This window comes from Pinus tabuliformis, chromosome 3_2, assembly GCF_031772625.1.
Source record: "Pinus tabuliformis cultivar Carrire ecotype Pingquan chromosome 3_2, CPIR1, whole genome shotgun sequence".
Taxonomy (NCBI): domain Eukaryota; kingdom Viridiplantae; phylum Streptophyta; class Pinopsida; order Pinales; family Pinaceae; genus Pinus; species Pinus tabuliformis.
Genome location: NC_142302.1, coordinates 692897001 through 692924546, shown reverse-complemented (window position 1 = coordinate 692924546; position 27546 = coordinate 692897001). Strand labels below are relative to the sequence as shown.

General features: G+C 35.2%; 1 protein-coding gene across 4 annotated transcripts in view; it reads right to left on the bottom strand.

Annotated features, from left to right (window-relative positions):
• Positions 1-27546, bottom strand: part of LOC149182522 (MADS-box transcription factor 56-like) — a 362764-nt gene that overhangs the window by 159311 nt on the left and 175907 nt on the right. For all 4 annotated transcript variants that reach the window (XM_089418581.1, XM_089418580.1, XM_089418582.1 and 1 more), the window contains exon 2: positions 26190-26271. In XM_089418581.1, the coding sequence (XP_089274707.1) occupies positions 26190-26271 (82 nt within the window). The remainder of the gene's footprint in view (positions 1-26189; positions 26272-27546) is intronic.

Below are 27546 nucleotides of genomic sequence, written 5' to 3'. Positions count from 1 at the left end.
GCTAAATGTATCAGACGTACTGGAATCTTGTTGTATCTTTCGAATAAGTGCCCACACTTCTTCGTCATTCTTCCATTCCTCCCTTGCTTCATTTATCCAATCTAGTTGGGTAATAGAAATGGCGCACAACAATGCTTCCACATCCTCATCCTTTCTTGAGAGTGCATCTGCCACCACATTTTACTTCCATTTTTTATAGATGATTTCAAAGTCATAACCCAACATCTTTGTGATCCACTTTTGTTTCTCTTCAGAGGATAACCATTGTTCTAAAAAGTATTTAAGGCTATCATGATCCGTTTTTACCTTGAAGTGTCTTCCCATTAGGTACGGTCTCCATTTCTTAAGTGCATGGAGTATTGCCAACATTTCCTTCTCATAAATAGCTTTGTGTAAAATCTTTCCCTTGATTGGAAAACTTTCAAAAGCAATGGGTCTATCATCTTGCATTAAAATAGCTCCACTTCGATTTCCTGAAGCATCAAATTCCACAATAAAGGTTTTTGTGAAGTCCGGTGTAGCTAAGACCGGTGCTTGGCATATTGCCTCTTCAAGATGTTCAAAGGCCTTTGTTGCTTCTGGAGTGCATGAAAATGCATCTTTCTTCAAATAATGTTGTTAGAGGTGCTGCTATTCTCCCATAATTCTTAACAAACTTGTGATAATACCCTGTCAACCCAAGAAATCCTCGCAGATGCTTTATGGATGTGGGGATTTTCCATTCCTTAATGGCTTTAATTTTGTTAGGGTCTACCTTAACTCCTTCATGAGATACAATATGACCCAGATATTCCATCTCTTGTACTCCAAAGAAACATTTGGATTTTTTTGCATATAATTGTTTCTCCTCCAATAGTTGTAGCACCCTGTCAACATGTTCAACATGATCCTTCCAAGACTTGCTATAGATTAGTATATCATCAAAAAATACTAACACAAATTTTCTAAGGAATGGTTTGAAAATGGAATTCATCAAACCTTGAAATGTTGAAGGTGCATTGGTAAGGCCAAAAGGCATGACCAAAAATTCATAATGACCCTCATGAGTTCTAAATGTTGTTTTTGGAATGTCTTCAGTCTTCATTTTAATTTGATGATATCCTGAACGAAGATCCAACTTGGTGAAGTAAATTGATCCATGTAATTCATCCAGTAATTCATCAATGACGGGAATGGGAAACTTATCTTTAATAGTGAGCTTGTTGAGCTCCCTATAATCCAGACACATGCGCCATGATCCATCCTTCTTGTGCACTAATACTACTAGAGCGGAGAAAGAACTTTGACTTGGTTGAATTATACCAGCCTCTAGCATTTCTACTACCATATGTTCAATTTCACTCTTTTGGGCATAGGGATATCTATATGGCCTGATGTTTGGAGGAACACTTCCTGAAATCAGATGAATAGCATGATCATGATCACGAATAGGTGGGAGACCTTTGGGAGTCTCAAATACATTGGAATGTTTTTCCAAGACTTTTTGGAGATCTGGAGAAATAGACGATTGCAATGTGGAAACATCTAGTGAACATAATTGTGCAATTACACCCCTTTGTTCCTTTTTTAGAAGCTTTGTCACACCGTTAAAGTTGATTATCCTTCCTGGTTTCCCTGCAATACCCCTTAATTCAACTTCCTTTCCTTCCACAGAAAATTTCATGAAAAGTTCTTGAAAATTAAAAGTTATTGTACCCAAGGATTGTAGCCATTGGAATCCTAGTACAACATTAGCACCTCCCATTGGAATGGAAAGCATTGGGCTAGTCAATACATATTCTCCCATTGATATCTTGATATTATGGCACTTTCTAGAGCAATTTATTGTTCCTCCATTTACAACCATCACTTGACACTCTGGTGCTGGATATAAGAAGCAATTCAATTCTTTTGCTACCTTACAATGAATAAAATTTTGGGTACTTCCTGTATCAATCAACACTATTACCTTTTTCTTCTTGATTTGTCCTTCTATCTTGATGGTTTGAGGAGTGGTAATTCCTGCCAATGCATTAAAAGATATGGTCAGATTCATTTATTCTTTATCTAGGCTTTGTTCCTAGAGTATATCCTCTTCTTTTGACCTTTCTTTCTCCTTTTCTTCTTCCTCTTCACAATCTATGTAGAATAATTTATTCTCAGCACACTTATGACCTTTAGTGTATTTGCTATCACAACTGTAACAAAGCCCTTTTGCTCTTTTTTCTTCCAATTTTTGTGGTGTCAACCTTATAGGTTGTGGAAGACTAGGGGCAACAACACTTCCATCTTTATAGTTGTGAGTGGTATGCTTCCTGGTTGCCATAATTTTGCTTTCCATTTTTCTTGCTAACCTGAATTCCTTCTCTAATGAATCAGGTTCCCAAAGGCGAACATCATGTTGGATATTATCCTTTAAAGTCCCTATGAACACATCAATCCTATTCTCCTCTGGAATATTTTTTACTGTTATGTTCAAATTTTGGAACTCCTCAATGTGCTCCATTATTGAACCCTTTTGTTTGAGACTTATCAATTGTCTAAAAAAAGTGTTGTTTTTTGTATCCTCATAATGTGTTGTTAATTCTTCCGTAAAAATTGCCCAAGTGATAATTTGTTTACGAGAGCAAAGCCATCGATACCATACAAACTGATTTGGTTCCAAATATAAAGTTGCAATACGTACCTTTTGTATGTTTTGCACATTATTGAGATCGAAAAATTGCTCCATTTGTAATATCCATGTTGCGGGATCCTTGCCATCAAACTTCGTCAAATCGATTTTTGGAATATGGCGGGTCTTCAATCTCACATTAGAGTCTAATAAATCATGATTAACATTTCTTTTGTTTGCATCATGAGTTTCCTTTACTACCTTTTCACCATTAGTAAGTATTTCTTGTAGAAAATTTGCCAAATCTGTCTTCAAATATGCCATGTCTGTCTTCAAATATGTCTTCGAACCTGCCATGACTCTCTTCAAATCATCCATCTTAGCTTCCACACCATTTATATTAGATTCCACACCATTTATCTTATCTTATGTTAGCTTTTGTAAGAGTGACATTTGTTGCACTTGTTCTTGTAATTTTGATATATCATGTAGCATTTCTTCCTCTTCTTCATGATTCATGCTAGGGCTTTCAGGTCTCGTACTAGGTGTTTGCATTTTCTTTCCTCGAGTCATCAGTTACTGATAATAATTCTCTACTATGCCCTTTGAATTCCTTCAAAATAAATTTTCAAACCAAGTTTAAGAAAAAATTTAAAAAAATCTACACACCTTTTTTCACTTTGTAGGAGCTCGATATTTCCTCTAATGTATCTCTGTACTTTCTGATCATCTAGTTCTGAAATTGCGACCTATAGTAGCCCTCTGTGTCCTCTTTCCAATGACACCAGTCTGACCCAAATTGGATTCATTAATGAAGAGTTATGAGAAATATCCCACAGTGACTTGATTATAGACTATTTCAGTAGAGCGAACTTGTACGATGTTCCACGAGTCACTGTTTCAACCTTTGGCTTTGAAAAATATCTACAAGAAACTACAGTCCATCCTATTTCTGTAACTTCTGACGAAATTTCAATCTGATGCTCAGAGAGAAAGTTATGACGCTTTTCCCCAGGGCACCTATTTGGAATGTAATTTAGGAGTCTGCAAAAAGACCAAATTCTTCAGATCATATCCCTGCAAATATAGTGCAAAAATCTCTGAAATTGGGACCCAAGATTTAGCACGATGTCTTCTCAAATGGGTTTTTTTTTTAGCTTCTGAAACATCGCAAAAACAAATTTATAGCGAAAATTCCACGATGACCTGTTTGGAGCAGCGAAACCCTAGAATCCAAAGCTCTGATACCAAATGTTATGAAACCAGATCAAGAAAAGATAGAAAAGATACATCAACGCCTTATAATTCATCCTCTTTGAGGGGTAGACCTCCTTTACATTACATAAATGAATAATTCTTGGATGATTCAAATGACAAAACCTCCTTTCTATATATAGCAGTCTAAGGATTCACAATATAACCTAGCCGACCTAACAATAATAATATAAAGCCACAAAAATAACAATAGAGGGATCTATGGGGCACAGTAATAACAATATGGGGATAATAGGGGCACAACAATATTAATAAGGGATGCAACTACAATAGTAATGGGGTAATGACTAGTATTATAGGGACCCAACACATCTGCTGGCCTCAACCCGCCCCGAAGGGAAACCGGGTCTGTTGGCCACCTTAAGTCTTTATAACCCAACCAGTAGCAAAAAAGAATAAGTCTGCTTATCCATGCCAAATAGACGTTACTGCCAAAATTACTAATCTGATTTCCTATCGACATTAGAGACTATAAACAGGAAAAAAGAGAGCTTGTTCTCAACGAACTAACAAGGAAAACCATTAGAACAACTAGAAGGATTAATCTACCATGTTTTCAGGTGGAGTGTCTTCGTCTTTTGTCCCTGGAACTAGCTTCTTCAGCTGTTGTTGAATCTCATCCAACTTGCTGTCTTGCATGAGAAAAGTGATTTGGAGATTCTTCATTTCTCTCCTTAAATTGGGAATGCCCCGAGCCATCTATGCCATTTCCACTACCACCTGCTCCATTGCCTTGGCCAGTAATCTCTTCAACACCCAATATACATGTAAAGCTTGCTTGTATAAGGACAGGTGTCCCCTAGTATTACCTAGGTCAGGGGTCAGGTTACCCCAGTCTTCTATCTCTGATTCCGAGTCTCCCTGCATTACATTTGCTTCTAGTTCTTTAATTAGCCTGTGGATATCAGCGTCATTTCCTTCCTTATAATATTTTTCTGCCTCTTGCACCATATGCCTCATGGTTTTTTGGCCTCGTCTCTGAAAAACTGGAGATGGGGGTCTGAATTCTTGTTTGTCAGTTTGTCAACCTGTTCCTCTGCCCCTACGCTCTCTTCCACCACCTAGGTGAGCTGGTTTGTTCCTGGCAGTTGCCCAACTTCGCTGCCCAACGTCGAAGCATGTGTTCCCTATGAATTCGTTACCTCGAGGCACCTTAGCTTTCTTTTCTAGATTTGTTCCCTCCCCTTTCTGCTCTTTTTTAGGAGTTTTGACCTTCCCTGCTCCACCTTTCTTGGAATGGACTTGGTAAATCTGCTCGGGGGTCTTCTCTTCCTCCCAAACCATTTGCTTTTCCGTCTCCGACTGCCCCTGATCAGTATCTAACCAAGAACCTTGCATGCTCTTATCCTGACCTGTCCGGCTCCCTTCCTTGCTAGATTCGACCCCAGCCTTTCTCATTCTCCCACCCACTATCTTCTGACTGATATTAAGATGGATGAATTTCTCGTCCCTTTCCCTTCATCAAAATTTTGCAGCAGTTAAACCTCTTCCCGTTTCCTTAATTTTGCCAGTGATATCAAAGAAAGAAGTGGACAATTTTATGAATTCATACTTCTTTCTGTGACAAGTTGCAGAGAAAGTCGGTCAGCCTCTAACTCCCTTCATCTCCTTCCTTTGCTGCATGTAATCTTTAGGTCTACCTTCTCTTGTCCTTATTAATCCTCTACTAGCTACCCGACGTCCCATCGTCTGTTCGCCGCCGTTCTTACCTCCTTCCTCCTCCACTTCTCTGTCACCTCTACTCCTTGGGATTCTGCCTATCCTGCAGCCCGTCCCAACGTCCTGCATAATTATAATGTTGCATGGTGATATGCATTGCCACCTTCCTACCTTCATTATATTTCCACACGTTGCCACCTCATCCACACCGATCGAGGGCCATCTGTAGCCTTTATCATGAAACTGTAATCTCATTATTATCCTAAGTAATGATTAAATCGAAGGTCTCCGATCGTGGATTTTCCAAACGAGTTGGCCATATACTGTCTACCTTCCCATCTTGTTCATTGCAACCCCAGTTAGCTAGGAAGTCCGTAGCTTTATTACCATCCCTTCTAACATGGTTAATGATCTTGTAGTCAATGTGTTTCATTATATCTGCCAGGTCCTGAATTAGTCCGGCCATCCTCCAACTCTTCGCTACCTGTTCCCAATCCTTCCCATTGTTCAATTTCCTGAGCATCTCTATTACAAGATTCGAGTCTCCTTCAATTTCCAACTTGGTATACCCGTTTCTGATTGCTATTTTGATGCCTTGGTAAACTGCCATCAATTCAGCTTCATTATTGCTCATTATACCCCCCCGATCAGCATAAACCCATCTGGTTCGTCCTTGATTATCTCTAAAAATGCCTCTGAATCCTGCTGGCCCTGGGTTTCCTTTAGATGCCCCATCAAAATTTAGTTTGATGAAGTTTTCACGAGGACATTTGAACTTGGATGGGCTCTGGTTCTGAATGCTCTGATTTCTTTTCTTTTGAGGATAAACCATGCCATACTCCAGATTTAGACTAGTTAAGATTCAGCCTTCTTCTGGAGTTGTTTTCCAGTCTTCTTCCTCCCAGGCTTCCGTTAGGATAGTCTCTCTTATAAGTTTTTGGGTTCGCTTCCAAATCATCTCTGGAGGGTTGTCTTTGTCTTGAAATATTCTTTGGTTTCTCTCTTTCCATATTAGCCATATATTAAATCCCATTGCTAGACTCCAGGCTCTCTTAACCACAGGGCTTGAGAATTGACCTTTCCCCCATTGGAAAATGGTTTGTTTAATGTCATGGGGATCCCTGTTTGTCTTTCCAAAAAGGTTCCTGACTTCTTCCCATTGCTGCTGGGCAATAGGGCATGAGTTCAAGAGGTGTTCCTGCGTTTCTTTGTCCTGTTTGCATAGGCTACATCTAGGAGGTCCATGGAATCCTCGCTTCTGTATCTGATCCCAGGTCAAGATTCATCCTTTTCCTACTAACCAAGTGAACAAAGTTACCTTTGGCCACCAATTGTTCTGCCATATTTGTTTCCACACGAGTGCATCCTCTTCTTGCTCCTGTCGGGTGGTTAGATAGTAGGCTTCCCTTACTGTGAAAGTTCCCTTTGTGGATCTACCCCATCGAAGTATATCTGGGCCTGTTCTAATTTTGATTCTTCTTGATTCCATTTCTTTTACAAGTAGCGCTTTCTGTTCAGGATTTATGTTGCTGTCCCATTCTTCCGGATTCCTCCAAGTTTGCCAGGTCTCGTCTTGCCTTTCTTCTTTCCAATATTCACTAACATAATTTAACCCCTCCATTGTAGCCTTCTGATATGTATTTTGTAGGGCTTGTATCCCTATCATTCTCTCTCTTTGCTACCAAGCTTCCTCCCAAAATTTAGCTACATTTCCATTCCTTATTTCCCAGAAAGCATGTTTGCCTATAATATCTCTGTTTTGACTAGCCAGGTCCCATATTGTGGATCCCCTTGGAACTTCCTCCAATCTAAGAATGCCTTTAGCAGTTGTGGGCATATTGTATTTTTGGGTCCAAATCTTTTTCCAAAGATCTTCTCCACCCCTCATCCATCTCCACCACAGCTTCGCTCCTAGAACTTGGTTCAAAGTGTACGGGTCCCTAAGACCTAGTCCCCCTTCTTCTTTATTCTTTATTAGGCCTTTCCATGATATTAAAGCCCATTTCTTTTGCTGCTTTGGACCTCCCCAGATGAATTTTCTGAATATTTCTGTCATTTTTGTACATACTCCTTTGGGGACCGCCATTGCCGAGAGAGGGTAGATAGGAATTGCTTGAAGAATTGATTTAAGAAGCACTAGTCTTCTCGCTATGTTCAGAGATCGGAAGGACCAGTTAGCCAATCTGTTCTTGAGTTTCTCAACTGTTTGCTGCCAATTTGCTATCCTCAGAGGGTTTAATGCTAATTGATTTCCCAAGTATTTTGTAGGTAATTCTCCAGAGCGAAAACCCAGAATTCTGGTCAAGTGGGCTTTGATCGCTTCTGGTGTGTTGAAGAGGAATGTGCATGATTTATCCTTGTTAATTTTTGTGCCTGATGCTTCCATGAAGAGGTCCAGAATCCATTTTACCCTCTTAACTTCTCTTAGTGAGATAGCACAAAAAAGCATAATTTCATCAACGAACTACTGATGAGTAATTGGTAAGTTGTTTTCCCATGGCCTCAGACCTTTGATTTTTTTCTCCCTCAGTTCTTTTTTGAAGTATCGTACCAGTCCTTCCGCTGCTATGATGAACAAGGATAGGGATAAAGGATCTCCCTGTCACAGTCTTCTTGTGGCATTGAAGGTCGAGGTTGCTGATCCATTTGAGAGAATGGAGAAATTGGGGGTGGATATCATATCATAGATCCAGTTTACCCATTTGCTGCAAAAGCCAAATGCCATTAGGATTGTTTTGAGGTAATTCCAATTTACACAGTCATATGCCTTTGAGAGGTCCAATTTTATCATCATTTCCATTTCCTTTTTTTTGTTTCAGAGAGTGAACCACTTCCTAAGATACCACCAAGCCGTCTAGAATTTGTCTCCCTTCCACAAACCCAGTTTGTTCCAGGGAGATTATACTAGATAGAATTTGTTTCAATATCTTAGCCATTAGAGTAGCAATAATTTTATATATTACATTAGATTATATATCGCATAATTAATCTAATTAGTTGCATGTTTTAATTTCGGGGTTGTTACAGAGGCTTGCATGGCCTCATGGGGAGCATATGGCACATCATGATATTGCATGTGAGACCATTAGAGGTGCAACCATAACAATTGTAGTGCATGTGAATTGATATTCTTATTTAGGAGGTGCATGAACTTAGGGGGAGATATGAAAGGTTTAGTTTATGTTACCGATCTATTTTGTGTTCATCATTGATATATATTGGCTCCGCCATGACGATTTTTTTATATAAATGTAGTTTGGGTTTGATGATTCCTATTCTCTTTTATGGTGATTAGATGTTGGTAGATTTCTGATACTAATGTTATATATATTGAGCCTATTGTGATCAAAGTTTTGATAGAGGATTTGTGATGTGTGTATGAACACAAATCTCTATAGGAGAATTTTTGCTAAAGTATGAATATTATTTGGAGATGACACATGTCCATGGGGGGAATCTCATATGTTTCCAGTTTCTTAGTGATTTATTGATGGAATCATGGTTCCTTGCTAGTTGAAGAGGGAAAAGGAATTGTTTGTAGGAATTTTATGTGCTTCTCATGTTATGCGCTTATCTGACATTGGTCTTTTCCAGGAGTTTGAGGATCATGTTTCTTGGGTTTGAATGGATTATGTGCTCTCTCATAGTTTTCTATCAATTGGTATGCAATTTCTTTGTATTATCTTAAGGCAAAATTTGCATTTAGATTGATGGTTATTTGATCTCATAATATTCCATGTATAATTGTCATTATTATATAAGTGAGTTATTATGTTGCTAGTAAGTGTGAGATAGGCATGCTTATGTTGCTACCATGGAGAACAAATATCATTATGGTGCATGGTACTTATAGTGTATGGTTTCAACAGATTGTATTGTTCCATTGATAGTGTTATGAAACCAGCTCACAAAAATATAGAAAAGAGAGATCAACGCCTTAGAATTCAGCCTCTTCGAGGGGGCAACCTCTTTTACATTACACAAATGAACAATTCTTGGATGATACAAATGAAAATACCTCCTTTCTATATATAGGATTCTAAGGGGTCATAACATAATCAGAGCCAACATAACAATAATAATGTAAGGGCACAATAATAACAATAGTGGGCTTCTATGTGGCACAATAGTAACAATATGGGCACTACATGGGTACATCAATATAATAAGTGGGTTTTACTAATAACAATAAGGGGTTACACTAGTAGTATAGGGGCCTAACATGCTCCTCTCCTTCAAAAAGCGTTGTCCTCACGCTTGAGTAGTTCTTGATGCTTCTATATAAAATTCTTGTCCTCCCATGTGGGATATTCAACGGGTAAGTTCTTCCACTTGATGAGATACTCTGAAATTGATCAATTTCATAGCTTTCGGGTTCTTGTTTCTGTGACTACTCCAGGTTCGAATATGATTTTTCCTTCCTCTTCAATTTCTGGCAATATTGTTTGAATTGGGATCTTTTGCAACTTTTGAATAAGTGGCCATACCTCTTCGTCCTTCTTCCATTCATCCCTTGCTTCGTTTATCCAATCTGGTTGGATAATAGAAATACCACAAAAAAATGCTTCCACATCCTCATCCTTGAAGAGGCTTCCCATTCGGTAAGGTTGCCATTTTTTAAGTGCATGTAGTATTGCCAACATTTTATTCTCATAAATAGCTTGCTTGAGATGTAGCAGTAAAAGTACCCAATCACCTACATCAAAACATTTCTCACTACGATGTTGATCTACCTGTTGTTTCGTTTGATTTTGCACCAAAGTGGCATTATCCTCTAAAAGTTGGAGAACTTGTTGTTGATGCTTGATGTGATCTTTCTCTGCTTGAATCTTTTTCTTATTGATATGTCCTTCTATCTCTAGAGTTTGAGGAGTGGTAATTTCTTCCAATCCTTTACAAGATATGGTCGGATTCATTTCTTGATGCTCAATGTGATCTTTCACTTCTTGAACATTTTTCTTCTTGATATGTCCTTCTATCTTGATAGTTTGAGGAGTGGTAATTTCGACCAATGAATTACAAGATATGGTTGGATTCATTTCTTCTTTCTTGATGTGATCTTTCACTTCTTGCACCTTTTTCTTCTCGGTATGTCCTTCTATCTTGAGAGTTTGAGGAGTGGTAATTCTTGCCAATGCTTTACAAGATATGGTCTGATTCATTTCTTCTTTCTCTGGGGTGGGGTCCTCGCGTATATCCTGTTCTTTTGATGTTTCTTGATCCTTTTCTTCCTCCTATTCATATTCTATGTAAAATAATTTCTTCTTAGCACACTTATGACCTTTAGTTCATTTGCTATCACAATTGTAACAAAGCCCTTTTTCTCTTTTTTCTTCCAATTGTTGTGGTGTAACCATTGTAGGTTGTGGAAGGCTAGGAGAAAAAACACTTCCATTATAGTTGTGAGGGGTATGCTTCCTAGTTTCCATTATTTTGCTTTCCACTATGTCACAAAGCCCTTTTACTCTTTCCAATTGTTGTGGTGTTGCTCTAAAGAAGGTGTTGCTCTTTGTATCCTCATAATGTGCTATCATTTCCTCCATGAAAATTGACCAGATAACAAGTTGTTTATGAGAACAAATCCCTTCATACCATAAAAATTGATCTGGTTCTAAATATGAAGATGTAATAGATACCTTTTGTAATAGTATTACACCATGTAGATCAAAATATTGCTCCATCTGAAGTATCCAATTTACCGGATCCTTGCCATCAAACTTCCTCATCTTGTTTTTTCTTGATTTTAGGAGCTTGATCTTGAAATGACTGTAACTCTGTACTTTCTGATCTTTAAGTTCTGAAATTGTGACCTGTAGTATCCCTCTATGTCCTCTTTCCAATGCCTCCAGTCTGATCCAAATTGGATTCTCAAAGAAAGAGTTATGCACAATCTCCCAAGATGACCTGATTATAGACCTTTCCAGAAGAGTGAACTTGTATGAAGTGCCACGTGTCACTGTTTCGACCTTTTGCTAGTAAAAATATCCACGCGAAACTACAGTCCGTCCTATTTTTGTACCTTCTTCCGAAATTTCAATCCGATGCTCAGAGAGAAAGTTATGATGATTTTCCCCAGGTCACCTGTTTTGAATGTAATTCAGGAGTCTGCAAAAAGACCAACTTCCTTAGATCATATCTCCGCAAATATAGCATGAAAATCTCTAAAATTCGGACCCGAGATTCAGTGCGATGTCTTCTCAAATGGGTTTTTTTTAGCTTTTGAAACATCGTAGAAAAAAAGTTCTAGTGAAAATGCTACAATGACCTATTTGGAGTAGCGAAACCCTAGAATCCAAAGCTCTGATACCAAATGTTATGAAACTAGCTTACAAAAAGATAGAAAAGAGAGGTCAACGCCTTAGAATTCAGCCTCTTTGAGGGGGCAACCTCCTTTACATTACACAAATGAAAAACTCTTGGATGATACAAATGAAAAGACCTCCTTTCTATATATAGGAGTCTAAGGAGTCATAACATAATCAGAGCCGACATAACAACAATAATGTAAGGGCACAATAATAACAATAGTGGGCTTCGATGTGGCACAATAGTAACAATATGGGCACTACATGGGTACATCAATATAATAAGTGGGTTGTACTAATAACAATAAGGGGTTACACTAGTGTTATAGGGGCCTAACAGATAGAGATTTGTAACCAACATGCAGAGGTATTAGGATTTGATCATGGTGGATCTAGATATGTTCTTATAGTTATTATACATGTTATGGTGATTGTTTGTTGGCAATATGACGCATTATTTTCTTGGCCACTCATTGAGATTATTGATTATTGAGATCCACTTAGGGTCTCTATGATGGTGTTGTTGCTAGAGATTTTGCATGGAGAGTCTATTGATGCATTGGCTCACTTGTTTCTAGAAATATCCTTGTTGTTTCCTAATCTATTTTCCAGTGCTATAGATTTTTCATTTGCAAGAGTATGGCTTCATGTTGATTGAATCCCATTTCGTATATCATGCTTCTATTTATGGGGAGGATTACTAAAGTGATATGTATTGTTTCTATCATTGCAGCATTGTATTTATGTTGATGACTATTGTTTTTCTTGCAATGAGGGTTTTCATGATGCGAAGAGACATAATTATGTTGTTGATTATGCCACTGAGAATTACCATGTATTGGTGATTGGTGTTGCTAATATCTTTAGAATATGGATGGGATTTTTAGAGGTTGACACATTTTATCATGTGATACATATTTTGATTAATAGGTTTTCTATGTAGAGCTTATACTATTGACCATAAATTCCATGTACATGCACTATGTTGTTGTATTGCGCATGCATTGAAGAGAAGACTATTATGTATATTTGATTAGGACTTGTGACAACCATGTATGGGCTTGTGGAAGAGACTGTGTGTCTTGTATTGTTCATGCATAGAGGTGAGCCATGGTGTTGGAGCATGTGTTGCAGTGGACCATATTGTTTTAGTCATCTATGCACCCTAGATTGCAAGATAAAGCCATGTGTATTGTTGATTGTATCATTGATTCATGTTGGTTTTGTAGTTAGGAGTCAAGAATGCTTTGAGAGAGAGATATTTGAGAGTTGTATTAGTCTTATATGGTATTTTGGGCATCATTGCTGCAATTATAGAGGCCATTGGAGTCTTCGCATCTATTTGGTCGAGCATTCTAAGCATGCATTATGTTGAGTCTTATGGACTTTCCATGTAAGCACATGTGTGTACAGTATTAAAGCCATGTATCAACATTTCTTCTATTGTTTGGTTTTCGATGGGCTCTCTGTGTTGGGAACCCATTGGAGAGAGAGTCATAGTCTTATTGCAACTATGTGTTAATTGTTGGTATTGTCTTGTAATGCATTATAAAGCCCTGTACATATTTTTGGTATTTGATTCATTGGATAGTTTATGGCTTCTTACATGTGGCAAGGAGGCAATAAAAGTGGTAAAAGTTAGTGTACATCCTCCATTGAGGTGTTTGTTGCATCAGTGCTTGTTTTTGTAGAAGAGAAGAGTTTGACTACTAGATTGATTTAGTTGGTAAAGTACAACGTGGAGGTGTTGATATGAGATAGACATAATGTGTATGTTATTGTCACTATAGATTCAATCAAATTTTGTTATTGTTGCTAAAGGTGCACTATTCGCTAGTTACCGTGTTATTGAATAAAGATAGGTTGTTTCTACAGAGAGTTTTATTGCATATATTTTTTAGCTATGTAGTTAGTGGAGAAGTGTTTACATTTATTATATATTTCGACCATGTATCCCATTATTTATCAATTGATCATGATGTTCAACAAAGTATTTTATTTAGTTGATGTAGCCTCTTGGATGAGTCAAGGAAAAGGAGAAGTGTTCACCATGTTGAGAAGATGGTTGCAACCCTCTACATGTAGGAGGAGCATGTTCAACTTGGACAAGGTATGGTGATTGACCATGATATGTTTTACCCCTTTCAATTTATGTCAAAGGGAGCAAGATATTTAGCCCAACTTTAGTGATCAGATTCGAGAAGGAAGGTCAAGGTTAGGTTGACATAAATGTCCAAGGGGAAGCTTATTCGAATTTTAGTGTTGTCATGTACGTTAGCCAATGCCTAGCAATGTTTAGCCTTGCAATCATCACTTCTATGCTATTTACAGGTCTAATGTGTTGTCTCTTATGTTTCGAATAGTGTCCAAAATTTTCAAGTCCATACACTAAAGTTCAGTTGCAAATTGATAATTGAAGGCTTATTAGATGCGTATGGTGATTTCATGATACTAGCATAAGGAGATTGAACATGTTTGGAGGTTTTATCATGTTCATTAGACACTTTAAATGGGTTCGTAGAGGTCCTATAGGCTGAGAAGGTGAGTGAATACTTGCATGAACAGGTTCGGGAAGTTTGGAGTTGATTGGATTGCAGAAAATGATGCTTGGCAAGAGTAGCACATGTTACCTCAAGGAAACCTATGTTAGTAACTTATGTTTTGTATCTAGAAGCTATGTTATAATGTTATTCGTGAAGGGAGAAGCTATGTTACTCCCTGTATGTGACTTTTTCTAGATTCCATATGTTGTTCAATCATTTCCAAAGGTTTTTACTTTGGTATTTGCTCATGGTAAATGGTATATTGGTCTGAGAAAGCTCTCTCCTATTCTAGAAGGTGGTTAAATATAAAAACTTAAGAAGAAAAATTATATATAGAAAGTACCTTGAGGAGAGCGTGTTGGATGGATTGAGAAAGTGACACATTGAGAGGGGTTTGAGACAAAAGTAGTGTACTTGTAGGAGCATAATGCATATATGAATATAATCAAAGATTGTTGTGCAGGTCCTAGACAAATTGTATGTAGGTAGCAGTGATCAAACTTGAGGAGAAGTTGTAGAGGATTATGGGATTAAGAAGGAGGACTTGCTATGGAGTTTTATTATTGTTGATTTATTATGCTTGTGCTACAAAGATAGTTTCTTTAATGATTGGGGTCCTATCTTGAAATATTATGAAAAGTAGTCGTAGAGAGTTTCAGGGGTACTAGATTCATGTTGGTGTCCAAATAAATTTATGCAGGGGTGGTCACTCCTTGCTGGTGGTAGTCAGCTAAATTATTTCAAGGGAAGTGGCTCCTTGATGGTGTTGGCAAGCTAAATTATTTCAGGGGTGGTAGGTCCTTACTGGTGGCCAAATAAATTGCTTGATGGGTAGTGGCTCTTTTCTAGTGGTGGCTAGCTAAATTGTTCCAGGGGTAGTGGCTCCTTAACGGTGGTGCCTAGATAAATTGTTATGGGAGTGGTGGCTCCTTACAGGTAGTGGCCAGCTAAAATTTGTATAAGATATTTTTATTAATAGAATATTCAAAACAGTGCAATAGGATCAGGGTGGTTTTTCTCCCCTTGATAATTTCCATTAGAAATACTTGCGTCTATTTGTGCATGATTGTTTTGATGTTTTGGTGGCCTTCATGTGTTGAGTTTATGTCGATTTTATATTCATATCTACTGATGCTATTGATGTATGTTTTTGTTCAGTAAACTGAAAAAAAAAAGAAGTAAAAATTATATAAGTATTATCATTATTGATTCACCCCACCCCCCCATCCATAGTAGTGATCTAAATTTCCAATAGAAAGAATAAGGTATTTGATTCTAAGACATGATTTAAGGATTTTGGACAATGCATAGTGTTAAAAAAACACCGAATATAATGTGTATAATTTTTTTGCAAGCATCATATAAATTAAATTATGAGGTTATTGACAGTGAGGGTGTGTGTTTGGGTCTTGGAAATGGTATAAGGAATAACATCAATGGATTTGGGCTAGAAATATTCTCTTTAGCCTCATAGAGTATGCAGAGGATCCAAATTATACCACATTATATGTAGAGGAAATCATTACATATGTTTGATATGCACATACTTACCATGTTTTATGCAATAAGGATGGTTTTAAACATCCTATCCAATGTCAATAAAAGCAATACTATTATCTTAGGGAATATATTGAAGAAAGTTTTAAATCTTATTGACCATGCTAAAGGTATAAAACTACCACATAAACCTTATAAAGAGAAAACATTTCCTATAGGTGTCATTACATTATTGTGTGCACTAGAAATGTTTCTTGGTATTTAGGCACGCTACAAGTTGAAAAAGTAGTCCAAAGGGGATCTTTCACTTGCAATTGTTAGGATGTGTGGAAGTTTTATGCAATTAGAATGGCTCTCTTGGACCTAACATTGATTTTGGGAGACAAACCAATGTCATTATACATAAAATATTCTTTTATGGATAATCAACCACGCATACATTCAAATACAACCACCTAGGCCATGTAAAGGTAAAGTTTCATATAAACATGTGATATTATCATCACTATAAGGATTTATGCATTAAATATGGTCATTAGGGTATTGGACATTGTTTAAGGATAATTATTGGTGTGCTAGAAACAAAAAATAGAACTTCAAGTAAAACTATTAAATAAGTTCTAGTCAAACTGTTAATTTTTCATTGCTCTCTGTCACTTTTAAATCAACATTGGTCAAACTATTAAATCATTGTCAGTAACACATTTGAATTTTAACTAGGTGGACTTGTATACCAAATCAACATTCATCAAAATGATAAGTTTTTGGCCTTACAACCCTTACATTCTTGCAACCTACAGTTGCCTAACACCTTCAATCATCCTTCCATCTATCTACCTTGGTCATTGTTTCAACCACAACAACTCAGTCTTCATGCTTGTTGATTGTGGCTCGTTACTACTCTTTCTTGCCACTCAACAAAATTTATCCTTCATTATGGCTTCCTTCCTTTTCTATTCAAGAAGACTTATTCTTGCATGGTGGTAAAATGAAATGACTCTTTCTCTCTCTCTCTCTCTCTCTCTCTCTCTCTATATATATATATATATATATATATATATATATATATATATATATATACAAGTCAAATCAATATGATTAACCCAAGGGACACACCCTTTTATGAGCTACGTTAACCTGTCTTCTTGGGCTAACTTGGTTCCCCAAAAGTATTTTAATTTTATTTTCCTTAGGAAAACTTGGAAACATCTTTGTCATGCAGGAATACCTCTTGATGCTACATAAAAAATAAAAGCTCTCTTTTAGAGAAGATGGTATTCTCCTTAGCTACAATAAATTTCCCCTTCGTAATAATTTCACCTCCATAAGAAATGTTCATGAGCTTGCTATGTTGATGCATGTCTATAGATCAATCCAACATTGATTAGTAAATGTGACAATTCACACACATATTTATAGATCACTCCATCTTAGAGTAGGTAACATGAGTATCCTAGTCGATTTACCCCTCGTCAAATTAGCATACTCTGGTAAATTTCCTTTATGGATCCTTATGTAGATGTATCAATCTCCTCGGTTTAAATCATTGTGACCCAACCAATTTCCTTCACGGATTCACAAAAGAGGATCGACCCCTAGGCCACTCACCCCTAACCAAATCAGCATGGCCATAGCTAAAGTACTTTATGGCTTCCTAGGTTAATTTCATCTATCTCCTTTGGTCAAATAAACATGACCCAACCAAATCCTTATAGATTCTTAGGAAAGTATCTATCCAATCTTGTAATTTTCCTGGGCCATCCACCCCTGGTAAAATCATCACGACCCAACCAAAGTCCTTGATGGATACTTAGGTAAATGTATCCATCTCCCTTGGTCAAATAAACATCTGCCAACCATGTTTGTCTGGATTCTCAGGAGATGGTTTTCCTGATCTTGCAAAGATATCAACACTCCCTCTCAATGAGGGAGACATTCTACATCACGTCAAGCTTGTCTCTAAAGTATACAAACTTTCCTCTACATAGAGGCTTGGTGAGAATGTTTACAATATTCTCATCTATGGATATGTACTAGAGCTTCACTACTCCCTTCTACACCATGTCTCAAATGAAGTGAATTAATCAAAGTTTCCTACAAGAAGATTTTTAAGCCACACCACTTCACAACTTGTGACACTGGCTACAATATAATTTTCCTTTGTTGTATTGAGTGCAACATATTTCTACTTCCTGATAACGAGGAAATAATATCCCATCCAATGTTGAAAAGACACCCGAAGGTGTTATCTTTGTCCTTTGTACTCCAGACCCAATCTAAAGTCAAGATATCATTGGAGCCTAACTTCACCACCTAAGATATATCTCAAAAAATATCCAACTCTACCACACTAGTACCTCAACATATGCTTCATTTCATGCCTTGAATCAAACATAAACTAGATGACTTCCTTCACTCAATCCATCACCACAACTTCTTTCTAATCACTCTGGCTAGCTGCTCCCACTAACAGTGAAGCATATCCTCCTATGTAAATCCTAGGTTCCCCCTATTCCACTACTACTCCCTTTGTCACTGAAGCATATCCATCTATCTGGCAGGGTCCCCTCACAGAATGCTTACTTCTCCTAGATACCTCTTATCTCTACGAATCTAGTATGATAGTCTTAACCCATAACATCTTATTGGAAGGTTTCTCCTTCCATTCTACCTAAATGTCTTCTTCCTTATAACTAGAAGCTCTTATAGTCATCTAGCATGGTCATATATGTCCTAACAATATTTATAATGCTCCCTCTCAAACATCAAACACTATTACTAAGTCTATGCTTGAACCCAAGAATTTGACCATTGAGTGACTACAGCAAAAAAATTCTTTTAATGCACACCCTGTTTCCAGGAGAACCCTCTTGTCATAAACTTCACTTGGTACTTCTTAATGTTAGTGTCTTTGTTTTATCACAGGCTTGCATTTGAAAGTGTTTGGAGTCCTATGTGGTAAATTATTTTTATCAACATTTCAGTCTAACTATCACAACCCATCATCACGAGATCTATGAGAGAATCTTAATTTCTCATTTTAGCTGAACAACATCTGTCAATAAATAATAATTAACCTAGAATTTTTAAGCATTTTGTGTAAGCTTTTAATGAATAATAGAAATCAATTAAAAAATGATTAATAATTAACTAATAAAGATTCATGATAAGGTTATTTTAATTTAATAGTAAATAATAATAACGTTAATTTACTAAAGAAATAAAAATAAGTTTAAATAAATTCTTAATAATATTAATCTAATCTATGTAATCTATATTAATTAATAATGTAATTAAGTAATAAAGATAAATAATAAGGTCGAATAATAAGGATGAATAATAAAGAATTAATAATAAAGTTAACTTAGTTAATTAATAATAGTATGGTTAATTAATGCAATAATAATGAAAATGATTAATAATTAATTAAAATTGATGAATAGAGTAGTTAATTAATAATGATTAATAATAATGTAGATTACTAATAATTAATAAGAGGGTTAATTAATGTAATGATAATTAAAATAATGTAATTTATGTAATACTTATTAGGATAATGTGTTTAAAATAATGTAATTAAATAGATAATGTAGTAAAATATATTTTATTAGTCATAAATGTGGCTAATAATATGGGACCATGATTTTTTAAGCTTCTACCCATCTTTAAGTTGTTAGGGTTTCTTCAATCTATAAGGCCTTGCTAATTTTTCTTTTTGAATAATGATCAATAGAGGCAATGACATTTACATTCTCCAAGAATATGTGGTGATTTGTTGCTTCTCAATGTTGCCATATGTTGCATGAATCGTCTCCTTTTGAAGTCTCCTCGATCATTTTTTCTAGTTTAGTGTTAATGATTTCACTTATACAAGTAATACATCTCCCTATGCAACTAATAAATAATATGGTTAATTGAATTCACTTTTTGATGTTGGAATAGGAACAACTACCATAGAATTATTCTTGCTAGCCCTTGTGTAGAATCAAATCCTACACATTCGCAACTCCATTAGGAATATTTACACATTCAAATACTCATTGGACCTGTTAGGGTCTTAGGGTTTTGAGGTCAAATACCTTTGTCTCATTCATTCATATTTAGTTTTTAAGAAGCAATTTAGCCTATCAAATATTGTTGTTGTCATAGTCTAAAAGTCATTGTATGACATCCATGCAAGTCTTCAATAAAGTTACTCGACCATTTACAATTTATGCTTCTATTAATATCTCTCTACCATAATTTTTTCCATCCTACACCTTATTTCACTAACTCCCTTCATGCATACACCCCCTACATGTATATTTACATCCCACATACATATATGTATATACTCACCCCTCATCCTAAACCCACCTCCTAATCATCATTATCAACATTCCTACACTCATCTCCTACCATCATTGATGATATACCACCATATTTAATTGCTACCATTCATGTATCATATTCCCAAAAATATTTCTAGAGCCCCTTGTACTATTTCCATCACTACTATGTATCATGTTCACGATGCTGGACCTGCCAACATTTAAGGGGTCTCCTCAATATGAGGTCCCAATTAGACCTCACACTGTTTGGGATAGGAGCCTCATTTGAAATATGGCCCGGTTGTCATTTATATTAAAGATATGCCTTGAATCTAACTGCCAGCAAGAGAGAGGAGTGAAAATGTTCCTTCGAAAAGAAATGGGGGTGTTCCTGGTGAGTTTTCGGTCGTGTGTGTCAAATTTATTTCACTGTGTAGGGGATAAGAAGTGAGCCTCTAAGAGAGAGGTAGTAGTACCACCCTAGTAGAGACACACAAAAGAAAGAAGGATTTGTAGAACATCAAGCATAATATTCCATATAGATGCAACAGTCATTGCAACCAATGTAACAAGGATAATATGTCTAAAATCCAACATAATAGTCCACGAGGATATGAAAATGGTAGTAGCATTTACAACGCATTATCAATATCATAAGTACAAAAATAACCAAAATAGTTCAACTAATTTAGCACAAATGAAAGCAAACATGAATTACAAACATTCACAAAATTGTCTTACAAATATCCATAATCCATGCATGAAGAATGTGCTACCCATATGGATTCTTATATTAAGTAAACTTTCCAAGACACATGTATACAATGAACACCACTAACTCCAATAGTGTAGCAATGGGGCCACTCCTTGCTCCTCAAAAGAAATAGCTTATCCCTCTCATGCTTTGCGGGAGGAGCCAAGGTGAAAAGTCCTTTTCTCTTACAATGAGGGTATATATATAATAATGAGGAGGTTATGCTTCCCCTTCCTTGTGACTCTTGGACTACCCTCGTGACTCTTTGACTTCCTATGACTTTTCAACTTTACATCACTCTTCATATTCAATACACATCTTTTGGACTTTCACTTTACAATACATTCTCGTTAGAAGAATTACATATTACACCATAATGGTGTGACATGTGACGACTCATGACATGACATGACATACCATGAAACTATTGACATTGTCTGCTTGATGATGTGGCAATGTCAAGCCATTCTTGTTACTGTGTGTTTGATTGTCTACTTGAGAATGCTTTTCTTTCCACCTCCGCATGGCTTGGTGATGAGGAACCTTCAATGATCTCAAGTCTTGAGTTGTGATTGCAAATGGCTGTCCCTTTTCTTTCTCTTAGTTGATCATCTTGCATACTCACCTACAAAGATCTCTTTCAACATGTTTCCCTTATTCATCTCCTTCTTCATCACCTCGCTATGGTATGATAATACCTATATTTGCAATTCACTCATGACGAGACAACATTAGTCTAAAAACCCCTAGTCTAAGATAGTGCATATTGATCCACTGGCTGAGACAAAACTGCGTGACATGCTGGGGGAATGGCGCAGTGACTATGCAGTTACGTAGTTCAAGCAGTCAGGGGTTAACCTTGAGCCTTGAGACTACACAATGCACAATCCATGTTGGGTTGAGGAAGAAAACTACGCAATTCTGTAGATCAGTGTGATAGGGTGAGGGAACGAGTTCTATTAATAGTTACAAGTAGTTTAATTTAGCACAACTGTAATTAACTTAACCCAGGGTGCTAAAAATTAGGAATTGCTACATAAACTGAGTTTCATGCCCTTAAATCAAATTAACTGAGCTAGACTCCTATTTTTTAGGAATCAACAAGTAAACTAACTTAAACTCATTAACTTGAATTCAGTGTTCTTAACTGAGTGAAAAAAGCCATGTCACTTCCATTAACTCCTCCAAGTTGTCCACTGATGTGGAATTTGGAATTTCCTCAATTTGATTAACGCAATATAAAAATTGAGACTTTCTTGTTGCATTCTCAACACTATATAAGAGGTAGAAATTCCCAAATGGATAATCTAAATGGGTAAATTCTAATATGGCAATAGTTTAGATAAGTAATGCTATTTTTTTAGTATCATGAACACAAAGAAAAGATAAATAATAAAAACTTTGTAGATGATTTTACTATAAGTTACCATATAGGAAATAATAAAGTTTTAGGTAGGTTTATCATGGATGTAAGATACGATGGAGGGATAAACTCTATATTAACCTCTTAATGCATGAAATACTGACTTCACATGTAAATAAATTGCAATAATTTGCTACAAATCATGTTAGCACAGGTACCCTACAACCATCTTTTTTGCACAAAGTATACTTAGAATAATTTTAGGCATGAATTTAGCTGAGTGATTAAGGGAATAATTACAATAGAAAAATATCAATATATGTTAATGAAGCAAAGAAGTATTGAATCAAATAAAATAATAATCATACATTCTTAGTTAAGAATAATATTGAAGTAAGTCATAGACTAAAATAAATTATAGAGACTAAATGCATATACATAGAGTAGCGTATTCAAATTACTTACTTCAAACATATACATAAACCATGCATAAGTTGGGGGTTCAAAAACCCTAGTCACACAAAAATTAGTACATAATAATTTAAGGTATGAATATCTCCAAAAAGAGTTTTCTTATGCATACTTTGGAGTTAGAATGAAAAATGTTCAAAAGGTAAGGTGTTAGTTTAATAAAAAGGGAATATTTAAACTAATAGCATAACTTAAGGCTAGTTATTCAAACACCCTATACTATAAAAACTGTAAATAAGGAGGTGTAGTTATGGAATTCGTGTTGGAGACATAGTGGTAGTCAAGATTATGGAAATCATATTTCTGATGAGAACTACAAAATAGGAAAGAGGGTTTTCACAAATAAAACAACCATTTCATTTACATTATACATTTACTAGAACCAGAAACCATTTTTGTAGACACCCAAGTATCAACATTCGTATGATGGTGTGCAATACCCTTAATTCCTAGATAAATATGTTTTCCAGAAAAGAGAAATTACCAAAAAGCCAAGAAATAATCTAAATACATAAAACCTTATTGTTGAGAAATTAGAAGGGTAACCAAGAAAATTTGATTTGATACCTACATAGAAAGTTTCTACGACGACGGTGAGATTCGACATCAACTTGAAAATGGTTTATCTTCATCTGGTGAAGTATTCACCTAAAATCCTAAACAAGATTTAAGTTAGAAATCCTCACATTGAAATTTTGAAAGGAATTCAAGTTGTAATCAAATGTGTTTCAGATTAATCACATCATTAGGATTGTGTCGATTTTGAACCAACTAATGTGGTTCATCCTCGAGACAAGGTAAAAAAACCAATCGATCTTTAAGAATAAATAGAGTGTAATTCAAGTTACAAACCCTTGTATTGAACTATTAAAAAGATATCAAAGAGAAAAACCTGCATGTTACCTAATGAAACCCTAAGAGGGTGATATGAAATTTCAAGTGTCATGCGTTTGAGTCCTTGGGACTCGTTGCACTCCAAATTCCCTTGAACAATTAAAACCCTGAACTAGTTGTTACCTTTGGAGGGATCTTGAACATAATGTGTCAGAGTATATGTGGTTTAAGGGGTGTGTATCAAAATCCCCCTCTGTGATAACAATGAGTTTTTAAAACCCTAAATAAATACTTGGCCAACAAAAGGTCCTCAAAGTCTCCTAGAAGGTCCCACAGTGGAACCCAAATTGTCAATCAGGTCATTTTTACATCCACCCAATGATAAATTCAAAATTTTCAAGGTCAAACTAGTAAACCCTTGAGGACAAAGTTATCAGGATGATTGTAACACAAAGTTTTCAATATCAAATATTGAAACGTCAATATTAAGTTCATAAAAAAGACAGTGAAATTTCCTATTGCTTGCAGCTTGAATCATTGTTGATGAAACCAACTCAATGTGGAAACAAAGCACCATCGATGACAAGAGAAGCATAGGTGCAGAGCTTAAACCCTAGCTTACAGTCGAATAAATATTTATCTACAAAGAACATGCAATGTCGAATGACATGTATGAGATAGTAGTTAATCCGACCAACTTGTTACATTGAGCCATCAACACCATTTGATTTCCTCGAATCATCTTAATCATCCAACTGTGAATCAATCACGTGAATGTGTTAGAACCACGACTTACATGCTCAACATGTAGGGATAGGACACATATTTAAACTTTGAGTTTATCTCGAAGAAAGGAGCTAGAAAATGGTTATATATATATATATATATATATATATATATATATATATATATATATATATATATATGAAATTTCCATATCATATAAGGCCTCAACACTTGGTATGATACATAAGCAATAATTAATGGTAAAATATCCTTAGCTCGAGTAATCGAGAGGTGAAAATGATGCGAGGTTTGTATTGTATCCAAACACATTTTTTTTACAAGATAAACTTTACATCAACATAATGGAAACATAATAGATAGACCAAAATTATTTAAGTAATTATGGAACCCAAAGTTTAAGAATTCAGTATCATTCATTTTCACATACAAACTTGAAAATAAAAAAATAAAAAATCATGATAGCAGGAATGCCTATATACCCATATTAAATCAAAATTACATATAAGACATAACATATGAATATTAATCTTATATAATCTTAGTATTAAAACCTCTGCTTAAGAGCAAAAGTTGTTACAATTAGAACATTAAATTAAATAGAATCATGTATAGAAATATATTACATACTCAACCTCTCTTAAGTTTTATCTTTACATTAATGTATAAACAAATCAACTTTCTATTATTTCAAATACATTAATGGAATTAAGATTCTTCCACTCTTTCCATTTCCTCTCCAATGTAGAATAACTAACAAACATGATATTTGTTGGATGGAAAAAACAATAGGTTTATCCTTTTATTGAATACCTTAGGAATGACCGAAAATAGAACATCATTGTTAACGAACTATCTTTGATTAATGATTAAAATATTTTGGAAATATGGCGGATATGGACTAAGTTACTTTGAGATTTCCATTATATTCTTGAATTTGCAATTTAGTTACACTAACGGAACTATCTATGATTAATGATTAAAATATTTTGGAAATATGGCGGATATGACCTAACTTACTTAACTTACTTTGAGATTTCTATTATAATTTTGAATTTGCAATTTAGTTATATTAAAAATAAACATTTTAGGTTAATTATTTGTTTTTTGTATTTACATAAATATTTATTAGGTAAATTATTTGTTTTTTATTATTTAATATAAATAGGTTATTAAATCAGGAAGCTTATGAGTTGAGAGATTTATTCTATAGTCTAATATGATGTGTAATTCTATCTATTATTAAAATTAAAAATTTATTTATATCTACTCAAATAAAAATTTAAAAAAATCAAAAAGTTAAAAAAAATTACATTTGAAGAAATTAAATCTCTCTCAACTCATATTAAATAAATATTTAAAATAGATCTATACTATATTTTTTAGGAACTTAAAACTTGAGAGTTTAGTATTTTTTAAGGAACTTAAAACTTGAGAGTTTGGACGAAACAAAAACCAGTGGCACGTGTCTTGTGTGGACACGCTGATTGTTAATTTAGTTTGAGTTACGAGCCTTACGGTGAGTACTAGGGGCTCGAGGCTTTAGAATATATATAAAACTTGCCACAGTTTCTTATTGCCTAAAGCTTAATATCTAATAAGTCACATTGCTAATTTATCAAAATTTATCAAGAAAAGTAACGCATTAAAACATCTAAAACACGGATTGGAATGAGGAACCCACGGTTCGTGTAATTTTCTGAATGTCTTATAACATATTCTCCAAAAGTGATGAAAATTCAATATCGTTTTATAAGAAGAGTTCACTGTTTCTTGATATCACACAAACAGAGCATGAGTTTTATATTATGATTTGATTATAAAGTAAGATAAGCATTTACCTCTGTTTTTTGAAGCGATGAAGGCATCGCGTTTCCAGCAGTTTCCGTTTGTATTCGGTATTTTGCCAATACAGTGGTCACGCTTCACACAAATTAAAAATACATCTCAGTAATTCATTACTATAAAGAGAATAAGCATCGACTTGTAAATTCTCTACTTGATTATAGCCCCAGAAGAAACACATATGGTAATTTATCATCCCACGGGCTGAAAAGGTATTTCCAATAATGAAAACGCATGTTGCAATTTATTATCGGACAGGCTGAAAAAGTATTCCCAAGGAAGAAAACATTGGGGATTGCAGACAAAAGACAACATTGTTGAAAGACCAACCACAAGAAAGCTTAGTACTTGTCGAGCGATTGCAGACAAAAGACAGCTACAGGGAATATTAAAAAATTTGTGTTTGAATAATTGACGCTGAAAATCTCCGATCCCATGAATCCAGATGGATATATTATCAATGGTTTGAAGACGATATATAGGCAATGGTTTTTTCCTGGGCTGTATACAAATCCTTACTGCATCCATACTAATAATTCAGACAATGTACAATAATAGTTAATACTAGTAATTGCACTAAATGTTGCAAAAAAAACACAATAAGGTATAAATTCGAGAATCTTGATGTGTAAAAAATTCAATGCAAACAAAAATTTAAAAAGTAAAAGACATAACATTTTATCATTAGAAAGAGATTCAAAATCTAATTTCAATACAAAGCAGTGAATTTTTTATTCCATCAATTTTTCATATATTAAATTGGATGAACACTGTCATTACATATAATTTTTTTTATAAAAAAAAATCTTTCAAATAAATCAAATTTATATGATTAAACATATGAAAATAAGTTAAAATAAATTATCTAATTCATTGAGATTAAAATATGTTAAAGTAAACTACAAATTTACAACCATACAATCAAAAACTTATGGTTTGAACTAATGGACAATAAAGCAACACTTGTCATATCTCTCCCCACCATTAAGCAAATGTCCACCACCAACTTTAAATTAGGTACCCATAAAGACACTGTCCAAGAACACTAATGTTCATGAAATGTGTATCACGTGCATGTGAGTGGGCTAAAAAGGTTAACTCACTTAATGTCATGATATATCACATGCAAATGACCACCACATAATAACTTAAAATACCTTGCAATACAAATTTGACAACCTAAGAAGCTAAACATGCATGTGGTACAACCTGCACTATGTTATCAACTCTACAGCAAATCAATGCGAGTGATAAAAATGATTGGAATCTGTATGCAATTAGCTTTATTGAGAAGTTAAAGAGTGGCCAATCTGATAGGATCCTTATTCTACTTAACTTAGTTGAGAAGTTAGA